At 38.2% G+C, this 15,397-nt stretch overlaps 1 protein-coding gene across 1 annotated transcript in view; it reads left to right on the forward strand.

Annotated features, from left to right (window-relative positions):
• The window catches only part of NRK (Nik related kinase), a 205,818-nt gene extending 199,292 nt beyond the window's left edge, over positions 1-6,526 (forward strand). The window contains 2 exon segments of the mRNA XM_036271468.1: positions 4,100-4,239; positions 5,692-6,526. Coding sequence (XP_036127361.1) covers positions 4,100-4,239; positions 5,692-5,787 — 236 coding nt within the window. The 3' untranslated portion in view covers positions 5,788-6,526.
• The last annotated feature ends 8,871 nt before the right edge of the window (positions 6,527-15,397 follow it).

Raw genomic sequence — 15,397 nt, forward strand, 5'->3', positions numbered from 1 at the left:
CACAGAATGAGAAACCAAAAAAAAAAAAAAAAACAATCCCATTTACCATTGCGGCAAAAAAATTAAGATACCTAGGAATAAACTGAAGCAAAGAAATAAAGGACCTATACGCAGAAAACTACAGGTCATTAAAATGAAATAGAGGAAGATATAAATAAGTGGACGCACATACCTTGTTCATGGATTGAAAGAATTCACATAATTAAAATGTTAATTTTACCCAAAGCAATCTATAGATTCAATGCAATTCCCATCAAAATACCAACGACATACTTCACAGAGCTAGAACAAATACTTCCAAAGTTCATATGGAACCATAAAAGACCTTGAATAGCCACAGCAATCTTAAATAAGAAGAACAAAGTTGGGGGGTTCACATTACCATATTTTAGGTTACACTACAAAGCCACTGTACTCAAAACAGTCTTGTACTGGCACAAGAACAGACATATAGACCAGTGGAACAGAACAGAGACCCCAGAAATGGACGCAAGGCAGTACGCTCAATTAATATTTGACAAAGTTGGAAAGAGCATACAGTGGAGTAAAGATAGCCTCTTTAATAAATGGTGTTGGGAAAACTGGACAGCTACATGCAAAAAAAATGAAGCCAGACCATCAACTTACACCATACACAAGAATAAATTCAAAATGGATAAAAGACTCAAATGTCACTCACGAACCCATAAAAATCCTTGATTAAACTGTAGGCAACAAAATTTCAGAGAGCATACGCAGCAGAATTTTCACTGATACATCACCTAAGGCATCAGGAACAAAGGAGAAAATGAACACATGAGACTACATCAAACTCAAAAGCTTCTGCACAGCGAAAAAGATACAATCATCAAAACGGAAAGGCTACCCACTGTATGGGAGAGTATAATTGCCAATGATATATCAGATAAGGGGTTAATTTCCAATATATATAGACTGCTCATACAACTCCACAAAAGGAAGACAAAGAACCCAATTAAAAAATGGGCAGAGGAACTAAATACAGTGATACCTCGGTTCTCGAACATAATTCGTTCCAGGAGGACGGTCGAGAACCGAATTGTTCGAGAACCGAAGCAATGAAGCCCAATAGGAAAGCGAGACTCCACAAAGCGTGACTCTCTCTCTGCACTCACACTGATGACGCAAGCAAGGCGCGCTGGGCCGAATGAACGCCATTCGGCTCAACTCGGCTCATCTCGGAAGTTCGAGTTCCAAATATTTGTTCGGATTCTGAGACAAAAGTTTCTCGAATCTCCTGGTCGAATACCGATTTGGTCGAAAACCGAGGCATTCGAGAACCGAGGTATCACTGTAGACACCTCTCCAAACAGGACATACAAATGGCTAAGAGACATATGAAGAAATGCTCAACATCACTAATCATCAGAGAGATGCTAATTAAAACAACAATGAGGTATCACCTCACACCTGTCAGAATGGCCGCCATCAACAAATTATCAAACAACAAGTGTCGGTGAGGGTGTGGAGAAAAGGGGACTCCAGTGCACTGCTGGTGGGAATGCGGACTGGTGCAGGCACTATGGAAAACACTATGGTGTTACCTCAAAAAATTAAAACTTGAACTTCCCTTTGACCCAGTGATCTTATTTTTAGAAATATATCCTAAGAAGTCTGAAACACCAATCAGGAAGAATATATGTACCCCCATGTTCACAGCAGCACTATTTACAATAGCTAAGATCTGGAAACAGCCCAAATGTCCATCAGTAGAAGAATGGATAAAAAAGCTGTGGTACATATACACAATGGAGTACTATGCAGCTGTAAGAAAGAAAGATCTCTTATCCTTTGAGACAACATGTAGGGACCTGGAGAGTATTATCCTAAGTGAAACAAGACAAGGACAGAAAGACAAGTATCATATGATCTCACTTAATTGTGGAATATAATGAACATAACACTCTGAGGAATGGTGTAGTCCCGGAGACCTGGAATTGAGATACATACTGACATTCCTCAGAAAAGGGCTTGGTTGGGGAGAGAGAAACCACAGAACTTATATGTATGTATGCATGAACAATGGACATGGACAGCAAAGCTGTGGACAGGGCAGGGAGGTGGGGAGGGAGAATCAGTGGAGGAAAAAGGAGAAACATATGTAATTAAAATAAATAATAAAGAAAAAGAATGCGCCCTGGCCAGTTTGGTTCAGCGGTTAGAGCGTTGACCTGCGGTCCGGAGAGACCCGGGTTCAGTTCCCTCTGGGGGCACGTATTTCGGTTGCAGTTTGTCCCCGGCCCTGGTTGGTCGTGTGGGTGGCAGCCACTCGATGTGTCCCTTCACGTCGATGTTTCTCTCTCTCTCTCTCTCTTCCTTTCTCTCCCTCCCACTCTATCTGTACAAAAAAATTAAAAATATCCTCGGGTGAGGATAAAAAAAAAATAAAAAAATATAAAAATGAAAAAAAAAAGAATGCAAAAAAAAAAGAAATTCTTTTAAGTTGAATGAATTTTTAAGAAATGATAAAAAAAAGTAATTTTCATAAATGTTACTAATTTTCATGAGTCCTTTTATGCATATTTAATGTACATATGTATATGCCTGGTAAATTTTGGTACATTTATTTATTTAATATTTATTCTTTTTTATTGAATTTACTGGGTTGTCATTGGTTAATAAAAGTATATAGGTTTAATATAATACATCATCTGTATATTACATTTTGTGTTCACCTCCCAAGTCATGTCTCTTTCCATCACTGTTTATTCGCCTTTACCCTCTCCTGCTTCTTCACACACCCATTTCTCTCTGGTAATCACCATACTGTATCTGTCTATGAGCTTGTTTCTTTGTTTGTTTGCTTGATCCCTTCACTTTTTTCACCCAGCATCCCCCTCAATACTCTCCCTTTTGACAACTGTGAGTCTGTTTCTGTTTTGTTAGTTTATTTGGTCATTGGATTCCACATATAAGTGAAATCATATAGTATTTGTCTTTCTCTGACTGGCTTATTTCACTTTGCATAATACTCTCCAGGTCCATCCTTGTCCTAGAACCTTTAAGAAAGATAAGGAAAAAAATTTAATTGTATTGTAACTATATCAATGCAGAGTTTGACTTCATAATAGAAGAAAATGAAAACTCTAGTGAATTGCATTTTAATTCCAGTCATGTTAATATGGGAAAAGTGTTTTGTTTTAGAGTTTTCTAGAGTATTTTAACTTGACTCAAAATTTTGATGTTATTTTAAGTGCAGGATTGTATTTATTTATGGAAATTTGCTTCCCCATGAAGGCCATAAAGAATATCAACTGTGTGTCTCTCTCACTTTGATGTTTCTCTCTCTATCTCTCTTTCTCCCTCTCTCCCTCCCACTCTATCTGAAGATAAATTTAAAAAAAAATGTCCTTGAAGAGGATAAAAAAATAATATCAACTTGGAAGTTAAACATTTTAAAATAATACTGCCTCCTGTGTCAAAATACCTTACAGCACTAGCTGACTATATGGCTATTTACATAATTAGGTTTTCTGTTTTAGAGCAATTGTCATAATCTTAACATGATACAGAAGTTGAAGTCTTATAAAAATATTCTAAGCAAGAAAAAGCATTAATAGTTTCCAATTAGCTTTACTACCCTTTATAACACAGTAATTCATTGCATTGCACTAAAGTTGCTAGTCATTATTTGAGTAAGTCATTTTTAACAGTTTTAATTTTGAAAAGTTAGTTTTTCATGTATGTTATTTGAATACAATTGCAACCCTTTATGGAATTCTGTACCTCAACTGAACTGTAAAATAAAGAATGGCTGTGGGTAGATTTGACTTTCTACCAATAGGGTAGAATTAACCCTCAGCTTTTTCTGTAGTATTAGAGAATATGAATAGCATTAATTAACTGAGATCTAGTTATTCAGTGCTGATCACAATACTGACAATAAACAGCTGGTTTACACTCCACTGCTGAGTAGCATAATGGCCAAATGACCTATTCTAGAAGGAAGAAATAAATAATGTATTTACCCAACCTGTAATAATCAGCTTCTTAATAATCAAATAGTGACTGTGGTTATAATGTTCTATCACTGTTAAAAATATTTTTTTTTGTTTTTCTGATTTTTAAATTTTTATTGTAGCGTATGAATGTACCCAGCGAGCCACAGGATGGGGCCAAAAGGCCATTGAAGTTCGCTCTTTGCAATCAAGGCTTCTGGAAAGTGAACTGAAGCGCAGGTCAATTAAGAAACTGAGATTTCTGTGTACCCGAGGTGACAAGGTATAACTTATATCCTTCAGTTAGCGAAAAATAAAGCAAAAAATGAAAATTAACTGAGGAGATTTATATAATCTCCTTATAACTATAAATATATTTATGCTTTATTTCCCAAATTGGCATGTATTGATAAGAAAAACAATTTTGCATTTGGAAGTAAAAACATTGACTTGGTTAATGATAATATTTGATTTCAAAAAAAATTTTTCAAAAAAGTAAAAAATAAAAATTCTAATTATGTCCTAAGTGTAACTTAGTCATTATTTTGTTTGGTGCAAAATCCATTATTATCTTTGTTGCATAGTTCTTTTCAAGTTTATATTAATATATTTTGAAACAGAATGCTTGGGTAAATCTGCCTTTTATAGTTTCCAATGTAATCTAATAACAGAAAAAGGAAAATTACCTATGTTTGCTGAACCCTACTTATGTACTAGAGTTTGTGCTAACTACTTTTAAAGCTACATTTACTCTTCACCAATGGGTATTATTTTGTCTATTTTAAAAGAAAGCAAAATAAAATTGAGATTTGGCAATTATTTGTGTAATGTGATCAATTTTAACAACCCATTCAGATAGTTTAGATGGAAAAATACATTGAATAAAATCATTACAGTCCGACATATTATGAGACATTATAATGAGAAGAAATTATCCTAATAAGACTAGAAAACAATCACATTTAGGAGAGATTGCAGAGGATTCCACTTAATATCAGAACAACCAAGGCGAAGCAATATGCTTCAAGAAAAAGTACTAGTTTGCAGTGTCAAGGAATATAATGGCAAGAACCAGTGTTTCAAGTCAAATAGACCTAGGATGCAGTCCTGGTCCTACTGCCTGACTAGATGTAAGAACCTGGAAGTTTGATAAATCTTTCTGGACCTTAGTTTCTTCATCTCCATCTAATTATCTTCATGGCATAGATCATATTTACATGACATGCTTCTCTCTAAGTCAATCAGTTTAGTCCATAATATCCATCTATTAATGTCAGTGAATTCTACTGATAAAGTTAAAATTGCACCAAATATAAAATTTCATAAACACCAGCAACAATGATGAACATCAAAATAATTTAATCATTTCCGTATATTTAAAAAAAAATCAACTTGAGTAAAAGTCAATTTTTTTAAGCAAAGGAGAATTGTTAACCAAAACTGATCAAAAACTTTAGGATATAAATGCCACCTACAAAAACCTAATTTTATTTAAATCATATGAAGAGCCATTATATGGAATATAGTAAGAGGTTATTTATTAATATATAGAGACTACATATTATTTTAAATTCTTATTCTTTAATTTGAGGAAATTCTATTCCTAAAAACAGTATGGCTTAATATTTTTAGTGGTTGATGCAGATAAATTGAAATTATAGTTGTATCTTACAAATATCAGGTTACAATGTACTATGTATTTACTAATGGTGTCTTTCTTCTTTTTTTTAAAAAGCTGTTCTTTACCTCTACCCTGCGCAATCGCCACAGCCGGGTTTACTTTATGACCCTTGGAAAACTTGAAGAGCTCCAAAGCAATCATGGTGTTTAAAAGGTTCCAATGATTGATTGCAATATTTACAAACATCATAAATATGCAATTTGTATCTTAAAATTTCTGAGATTAAATGAGCATTCAGTTTAATTATTAGGGAAAAGATAAATCAGATACTTTACTTTTAATGTAGCACAGAACAGTTCTAATGAGAAATGCAGCTTTATATATAAAATTAACTATAGCAAGCTCTATGTACTCCAATGGTGTACAATATCTTTTGCACAAACCTTGTAACTTTTGTTACTGTGAATTCAAACATTATTCTTTGGACAGTTTGGACAGTATCTATAATCAGATTTTATAACATGGAATAAAGAAATCTGTAATGACTTAGATTTCAAGCAGCTTTCAAAAGAATTAGCACTGAATGAGCTTTTTCAGAAAAAAAATAAAAGTAGCAGCAAATCATATAGCAATTTGCAAAGTCATATAAAGAACTAAAGTTTAAATTATGAAATTAAAATAGTAAGGACTATGCTATAAATCAGACTAAGCTTGACCAACCTTCATGCATGGAGACAACTACAGTAATAAACATGGGAAAGACCACCCATTTTCTCATTGCTCCATGACAGTTAAGCTCACAGTTAGAGACCAGTTGTATTCTTTTCACCGAATGTTAAGCTGGTTTTCTCCTGATAAGAAGAAAGGAAGAAAACCTCAGATGCTTTATATTCCTCAGAACTCCCCAAGATGTGCAATAGCTTTTAAAAACCACCAAATAATACATTTGCAAGCCTGAATACAGGATTGAATTCTTATACACATGTACTGTAAAATTATTTTGTTGTTTTATTTTTTAATACTTTAATGTAGGTGTCAAATTTTACCCCCAAGAACAAATTGGTTAATTTATCAAAATTCTTATCTGGCCAAGAGTGTGACCATCAGACAATATTAAATATTTTCCCAATCCCATATTAAACTGTATAAAAATTTCTCTTCAGATATTAAAAAATATAACAGCAAAAAAAAAACAAAAAAACTTTGGCTGCTAATTTTTTTTTTATATTTCTATCCCTATAAAATTGGAAATTAATCTATAGTGATAAGTCTACATGTAAAGACTTAATGTTTTAGGTAAAACAATTTTTTTGAAAAAAACAAAACTTTGATCATATATCCAAGTCCATAAATTTAGAGTACTGAAAATCATGCTAGTTTACTATCCATATAGGTTATAGATGCCATACATAGGTGGTTTTGGGTCACCTTGGTAACTACTACCTGATGAAAAGCATAATTTCTGCATATCCATCCTCAATACCATGGTTAGTTCTGGGGCAATAGAGAGGCAACAGAACTACCACGAAGTATACCTCAGTATAAGTCCTCTAGTCTGCTTCTAAAATCTGAAGACAGTGCTAGTGGGATCATAATTTTCAAACTACCTGGTTAACCAAAATTAAAAAGCAGCTGACTATGTGTGATTTCATGATAGCACATTATTTACTTGGCACATTAGTGCCAGGAATAATGAGAATTTAGGAGAACCTGAATCCATGAATTAAAAAAATAAATGTGATTCACATTTCTGTTACTGTGATACAATAATGTGATCCTAAAACTAGCTTATTCTTTAGTGTTTACAACTCGAATAACTTTTTAAATGCAGTAGTTTAAAGAAAAAAAAAAGCTTTCAGTAGTTTAAAGAGAAAAAAAAAAAAGCTTTCTTGTCAAATTATTTTCTTAGGAGTAATCTTTATTATTATAAATTCATACACCCAACAGGTCATGTGGAACTTTGTGGAGGTACCTCATTGCTGAGCAAATGGAGCTTGCTATGTTTGAATTTCAGAAAATTTTCTCATTTAAGTAGCATGTAGAATCAAGTCTTTTAAGAATTCATTTTTCTTCAGACTATTTACTCAAAGTTAAGTTTCAAAAATAAGTTTTATCTTAAAATTATATTTTAAGGCAGTAAGAGAGTAAACTATTTTAGGATGTCAACTCCCATTGTACTCTGTGGTTGTTATTCTAAACATAGACAGTAGTGGACTGCATATATGAAAATGTCCCAAAATAAACATGCCAGAGAGATTGCAAAATGTGTAACTGAGCTTTAAAGGTTAAGGTGTTAGTGAAGAAAGGAAGATGGACATATATTAAGAAGAGGCATTGAAATGTTGGATAGCCAGATAGGACTGAACATATTTAAAGTGTTTTGTAGGTAATGAATATTTTTGATTTCTATGTTAATTCATCTGGAATTTTTATATCCTATGCCAACTAAAACAAGAAAGTCAAGGGACAATTAAATGTCATAGTCAGTGCACAGTAATAGAAGAAATTATGTCAAGACCTTACCTTGTAGCAGCAGTACCTGGAAGCCCTGACCCATCACAGCAATATGGTGGAAGATTCCTGACAAGCCAATTCCCTAGCCCTGTGATTTGAAGCATGAATGATGTGGTAGGTTTTGAGGAGTACTGGGACATAGTGCCGTTTTATTTGAGTGTACTATCGTTTTTGTTTTTTTCACCAAAAACCTTACCAAAATAAAAGGCATTACTGGAAATATTTGGAATCTATAAAATTGTGTATGAAAAAGATTGTCAAGAAAAGCTCTGAGTGATTAGGTATGTTGAAGTAAGGTAAGATCCTCAGAGGAAACAGTAAGAAAGGATTATGATTAAAATAGTTAAATAAACAAAAGCAGAAATTACACATGTGCACACACACAAACACACACATACACACACCACACAAAAATCATTAGAATATATAAATTATAACATTTTCAATGCTACCAGTTTCTAGATAAATCAATCGCCAATTATTTTCTGCCAGGACTTATTTAATTAAGAGTATCCATAAAACTAGGAATAATACCACATGTATTCAATGGGATCATTTAAGTATTCTTAAATTCTTTTTTAAAATGTGCTTATTTAACTTGATTTGTATTCAATCTTTGCTCTAACTAAAAATTATTGATATCATCTTTGACACTGCTAATTGTTTCCTCAGAAAGTCTTCAATGAACCTTGTTCAACCTCTAAGAATAAAATAAATTAAATTATTGATTGATGTCATTATTGGAAACATACTTATCTAATGCCTCAGAATTAGGACTCATTCAAGGAATACTCATTTCTTTAAAGTGTGTAATACTGCACTGATCAGAAGATGTTAGGGGATCTGCCTGTTGTTCCATTAAGAATTTTGGCCAAGCAGTGGTATATTAATCATGATAAAATCTTTCTGGGTATAGTTGTGAAATTAGAAACTGATTAATTTTCCTCTAAGTGTGTGGGACTTTACACAGACACAGAGACTCATACAATATGGGTTAAACCCAAACATGTTTTAATGCTGACTTCCTTTTCATCCCACCTCAGTGTCCTGAATTCAAGTGGAGAAGAGGAGAGACCTTATGTAAAGGATAACCTTATCCAAAGAGAGTACTAAAGATCTATAGTTTATTGGCATTTAAGAAAGAGTTTAGTGTACATTGATGATGGGAAATAGTAGGTAGAGTAATCCTGGCAGGTTGTCAAGGAAGCTGAACCCTTCAACTCGGGCCAGAAAAGAATTGCACTCCCACTTCTAGGAATATATCCTAAAAAACCTGAACACCTGTCAGAAATAATATATGCACCCCTATTTTCATAGCAGTGCTATTCACAGTAGATAAGATCTGGAAACAGCCCTAGTGCCCATCAGTAGATGAGTGAATAAAAAAGCTGTGGTACATTTGCACAATGAAATACTATGCAGCTATAAGGAAGAAAGAGCTCTTACCCTTTTAGACTACATGGAGGGACCTGGAGAGTATTATGCTAACTGAAATAAGCTAGTCAGAGAAAGACAGGTATCACATGATATCACTTATATGTGGAATCTAATGAACAAAATAAACAACAACAAAAAAAATAGGACCAGAGACATGGAAGCATGGCACAGACTGTCAGATCTCAGAGGGAATGGGCTGGGAAGGAAAGAGAGTAAACAAAGAACTTATAGGCATATATGCAAAATCCATTGTCACAGACAATAGTGTGGTGAAGGCCTGGAGTGGGGCGGGAGTTTTGGGGGGCAATATAGAAAAATGGGGGAAAATCTGTAATACTCTCAAAAATAAAGATTTTTTTAAAAAAAAGAACAGCATTTCTCTCAACAGGTCATAGAAGCATTAAAGACAGGGTGCCATGAATATCTATTGCCTTGGAACATTCTGGAGAGATGCTCATCAAGCTTTCCCAGTAAGGCCAGCTGGTTATGTGGCCAGGCTTTCAGAACTTGGATTACTCAGACATGACAAGCTTGTCTGGACTTTTAGAGACTAAATTCAAAGTGCTTCACTACAGTCTAATTGACTCATTATGCTTTGATATATAAGACCCACAAACCTTAAGTATTTTAAGGGACTATGTTATGAGCCAAGGAACAAAAATATCATCACGGATTAATATTACAATGGGCAGGGTGATACTCTTAAGTTTGAGAGAGGGCATTATTCTAGGGATCTTTTACCAAAACGTGGGAGAAGATAAGTCATGGGTAGACGTCACTATTAGTAACTTTATCATTCTCAAAGGGAGTAGTGGGTTTAAATACTCCAATACTGCAAGTCTATTAACTGAATCTTTTTTCAACATTGTGATTTCCAATATAGTAGCATTTTTATAGGGCCTTTAGCCCCTACTTAAGGATTCTCAGGTTCCTGGAGGTGATAAAGCCATCAAGTATGACTGCTATTTAATTCCAACTATTGAATGGAAGCAGCTAATGAATTAAAGGCCAAAGATGTTTCAGAAAACAGTGTTATATGTCATGTCTTACGTTTATCACAACCATGTCAATTAATTCAAAAAGAAGAGTTTCTGCTGGAGTAAAATTGATGCTATATGGATCTATATTTTCAGAAGCTAATCCAATGTCTACTTTGTAGATGACTTTAAAAAATCAGGATTGTGATTAATTTTTTTTCATAGCTTTGCTACCCCATATGTCAAAGTGCCTTATTTGGTGCTTAATATACAGCTAAGACTCAAGGAATATATGAGTTGAAAGGGAGAATTTGGCCTTTTTACCTTGATTGTCCTTATTACTATTTTACTTGCAAGAGCTTAAAATTAAAATTCACAAATTCATAACATTCATTGAAGTAGCATCTGTGTTCAAGTAACTAAAAGGTAATGACCTATTTTGGGTAATGTAGAATGAGTTTACCCTACACAACTGAAATTAAATTAAAAGCATGTCTTTTTAAAGTGTTGTTTACCTTTAAAAGCAACACATATGAGACCACTGTACCCCTTTATTAATTACTCAAGATTATAAGTAATCACAAAGATTGTTTAGTAACATAACAACAACACAAAATAAGCCATTCAACTAGCTGTTTTGTACAAATATTTGGTTTAAATGTGATTTTTTTCCCACAAAATTGACTGTTGTAGTACCCTCAGCCATATTTAGTGGTCATCAAAGCTTTTAATGTGTACTTTTTGATTCAAGCATTTAAATTATGTTTCCATAAACAGTTATATCTAATTCCATGCATTCCATGAAGGTACTTTTTAGAAGATGAAAGAGTGTTTATTGACTTGCAGGTGAACAGGTAGCTATTAAAATGCATGCCAATTGGGATCATCTTTCCAAAAGTCTAAAAGTGTGCATGCAATACCATGAAATTGAATCTCACAAGTTGATATAGTCACAAATAAATATAATGAAATTCAAAGCCAAATGGACTAATCAAAAGTTAAAATCTTCTCCCTACAATTAAAATCAATATTATATTTCAGGCTGAAAGAATGGGTTGTTCATTTGCAAATGCAGAAAGTATTTATGAATTGTACACCACAAACCAGAATGTGTAAAAACCAAACAATACCAAAAATGGTTATATGAACTGTATTGCTTATCCCTCCAGTCTCAGAGGAAATTTAATTATTACCTGAACTTTCCTAATTCAACATTAGGGTTGTACAAAGGTCTTGGATATCAAAAAATCAAGAGATACCCCAGTGGTCTATAATCTACAGTGATCAACATTGACACACTTATTGCTCATTTAGTTTCTTACAGTGACTCACACTTCTGTGTCATGTGTGACCATGGAAATTTCTGTCAAAGCAGAGAGCCCAGATACCTAGGATCATATCCACTGTGATCAAACTACCTCCCTGGGTGCTAAATGGGCATGGGTCCCTGCCTCTTTAAAAACCACAGTTCTTGGAAGATGGCGGCTTGCAGGACCTGAGGGAGGTTCAGTGTGTAAGAGAGTGTGAGTGGACGGGAAGGTGTAGGACCAAACCCTAGCAGTGCAGAGCCACGGAGCAGAAAGTTCCTGTGCTGTTGACAGGAACACCCAGCTACCGCAGTAAGCGGCCCTTCGGGACAATTCTCCCTGCTCTGCAGGGAGGTTCCACCATTTTGGAAGATCCAGGGTCTTCCCTGGGAGGAGGCAGTGGGAGTGACTAGAGCCCAGCAACCTGAGCCCACCAGGACACCCGCCACCATCGGACTAGTGGTCACTCTGTGTCAACATAGACTGGTGCACAGTAGTGGAGCTCCCAAGGTGCCAGTTACAGAAGTCCTGGACAGCCAATAGCCCAGCACCATCCCCCACAGTAGCAGCCTGATCAGAGTCAAGATATACCCCCAGCAACAGAGGCTGGGGAGCAGACAACCATTCCCAGGCAACAGAAGCACGGACCACCAGCTGAGACGCATCCCCAAAAACTACAACAAAAGCTGAGCAGGAGTTGAGCCCCACAGGGCAGCACCACTCCCCAGCCTCCAGCTGCAGGACCCAGGGCTCTACAAAGGCCTGTGTGGTCCAGTAGCCCACAAGAGCAGTGGAAGGCTGAAACCCAGAGAGGCTGGTGACATCTAGCTGCCCACACTCAGGAACTTCAGGGTGCTAGGGCACAAGAGAGGCCTGTGTGACCCAGCAGAGACTGTGCTATCTAGTTACCCATGGGGCCTGCAGGGTGCTAAAGCACCAGAGAGGCCTACATGACCCAGCAGGGACTGTCCCATCCATTTACCATAGGAACCTACGGGGTGCTGAAGCACCATAGAGAATGGTGTGACCCAGCAGGTACTGTGCGATCTAGTTACCCATGGAGCCTGCGGGGTGCTGAAGCACCAGAGAGGCCTGTTCGACCCAACAGCACATAATATAGGCATAGAGCCAGGTCCCCAAAAAGACGGTGCGATTCAGTTACCCGCGGGACCTGCAGGGTGCAGGGGCACCAGGAAGGCCTGCGTGACAGAGCTGCACACAAGATAGGCATAGAGAATGTGAAAATGGAGGTGGAGTAAATAGAAGCTGCGCAGACAAACGGAAATTACAACTAAGATAAAGACAAATCCTCGCCAAAAAAGCAACAGAAAAGCAGCAGAACAGAACCATATAACCAGGGACACTGGTAGGATCTGCAGAGGTGTGAGAGGGTGGTGGGCTGGAGCCCACAGACACCAGCAGGCTAAGCTGTGAGCATCGCCCTTGGGGAATAAAGACCAAGCCAGCTGCACAGTGCAGAGAGCCAGGACAGAATGCTAAAATAACCACAGCCACTCACCTGGGGGCTAAGGCAGAGGGAGGGCATACTGGCCTGGAACTCTGTGGGGACACCTAGAATTTGGAGGGCACGCAGAGTTTTTGCTGAGTTGAGGCCAGAAAGTACGGTGGACAGTGTGCTCCTTCATGGAACTGTGGGGAAAAGCATCAGCCCACCACACCCAGGGATTCAGCCTTTCCCAGGTGAGGCAAATTGAGGCTCATTAATAACTAGCATTCAGGATTCCAAAATGGCGGCAGTGTGAATGGAAGCTACACAGACCATCTCCCAGGACCAAACGAGGATTACGACAGAAATATAGACAAATCATCAGGGAAAAGCAACAGAAAAGCAGCTTGGAGGACCACATAACCAGGGACACTGACTCAATCCTAGTAGGCTTGTGGAGACACGAGAGGGGGGCTGGGAGCCCACGGTCAGCAGCAGCCTTAGCTGTGAGCAGCAGCCTTAGCTGTGAGCAGCGGCCTTAGCTGTGAGCAGCAATCTCAGGTTAAACTCCCAAGAAGCTCCACAGTGCAAAGCCAGGACAAAGGCTAAAATAGCCACAGCCACTTTCCTTGGGCTCTGGCAGAGGGAGGACAGACTGGACTAGAACTGTGTGGGGACCATCGAAATTTGGAGGGCATTCAGAGCTTTTGCTGAGTTGTGGCTACAAAGAATGGTGGTCATCTTACTCCTTCCAGGGCTCTGGGGAGAGTCAGTGGCTCCTCCCTTGGACATTCAACCCCACCTAGTGGCTATTGAAATGCAAATTAAGACCATTACAATCAGAATCTGCCCCACCCTTGGGAAATCCCCTTACTCTGAGCACCTGAGGGAGTTTTTGATTCAACTGAGAGGCCAAGGATCTTCAAGTAACCACTAATGATAGCCTCCAGGCAAAAAGCTAGAGGATAACTGTACCATCCCTGGGCTAGCAACTCTAACCAGGAAAGTAAGACTTGACAGTGGTGTTTAACCTGGGTCCTCCCTGGCTCATCCAAACCCAGGAAAGGGAGCCACAAACAGAGGAACAACAACACACACAGGGTAAATTTGGCAGACTCCAAAGCCAACTGTGGTAGCCAAAATGATGAAACACAGAAACAAAAGCCAAATGAAAGAACCTGAGACCAGAGACCTCCACTGTAGATGAGATAAATGAGGTGCAGTTAAGCAAGTTAACCAAACTAGAATTCAGAGCCATGATCTTGAGGAAGCTGAGCAGCATGTGTAAGGACATGAGTATTATGAGTAAAGACATAGAAATGTTGAAAATAAACCAGTTGGAAATTAAAAAACAGCAAGAAGAAATGAAGAGTGACATATCAGAAATAAAGAACACATTAGAAAGCCTAAATAGCAGAGGAGATGGGGTTTAAAAATGGCGGCAGAGTGAATGGAAGCTACACAGACCATCTCCCAGGACCAAACTGGAATTACAACAAAAATAAAGACAAATTGTCAGGAAAAGGCAAACAAAAGGCAGCTTGGAGGACCACATAACCAGGGACGAGGACTCAATACTGGTAAGCTTGCGAGGACGCGAGAGGTAACCGGGAGCCCTCGGTCCACAGTGGCCTGAGCTGGGACCTGCGCCCTCGGGTAGGACCTGTGGCTTCGGCTGGGACCAGTGGCCTTGGCTGGGACATGCTGCAGCCACAACTGGGACCAACGGCCTCGGCTGGAAGCAGCGACCTCGGATGGGACCTGGGGCCTCCACTGGGACTAGCAGCTGCCTTGGCTGGGACCTGCGGCTGCCTCGGCTGTACCTGCGGCCTCAGCTGGGTCCAGCGATCTCAACTCGGTGACAGGCCCTCAGCATGGAGCTGCCGCAGCCTAGGCCACCCTTAGCTGGGAGCAGCGCCCTCGGGAAAAAGTCCCAGGCGGTTCCATGGCGCAGAGCCTGGACAAAGGCTAAATTGGCAGCAGCCACTCAAATTGGGCTCCGGCAGAGGGAAGGCAAACTGGACTGGAACTGTGTGGGAACACTCGGGATTTGGAGGGTGCTCAGAGTTTTGCTGAGTGCAGCCACGCAGGACTGTGGTTACCTTACTCCTTCCCAGGGCCCTGGGGAGAGGCAGCGG

The sequence above is a fragment of the Molossus molossus genome, unplaced genomic scaffold (assembly GCF_014108415.1).
Source record: "Molossus molossus isolate mMolMol1 unplaced genomic scaffold, mMolMol1.p scaffold_m16_p_2, whole genome shotgun sequence".
In the NCBI taxonomy this organism is placed as follows: domain Eukaryota; kingdom Metazoa; phylum Chordata; class Mammalia; order Chiroptera; family Molossidae; genus Molossus; species Molossus molossus.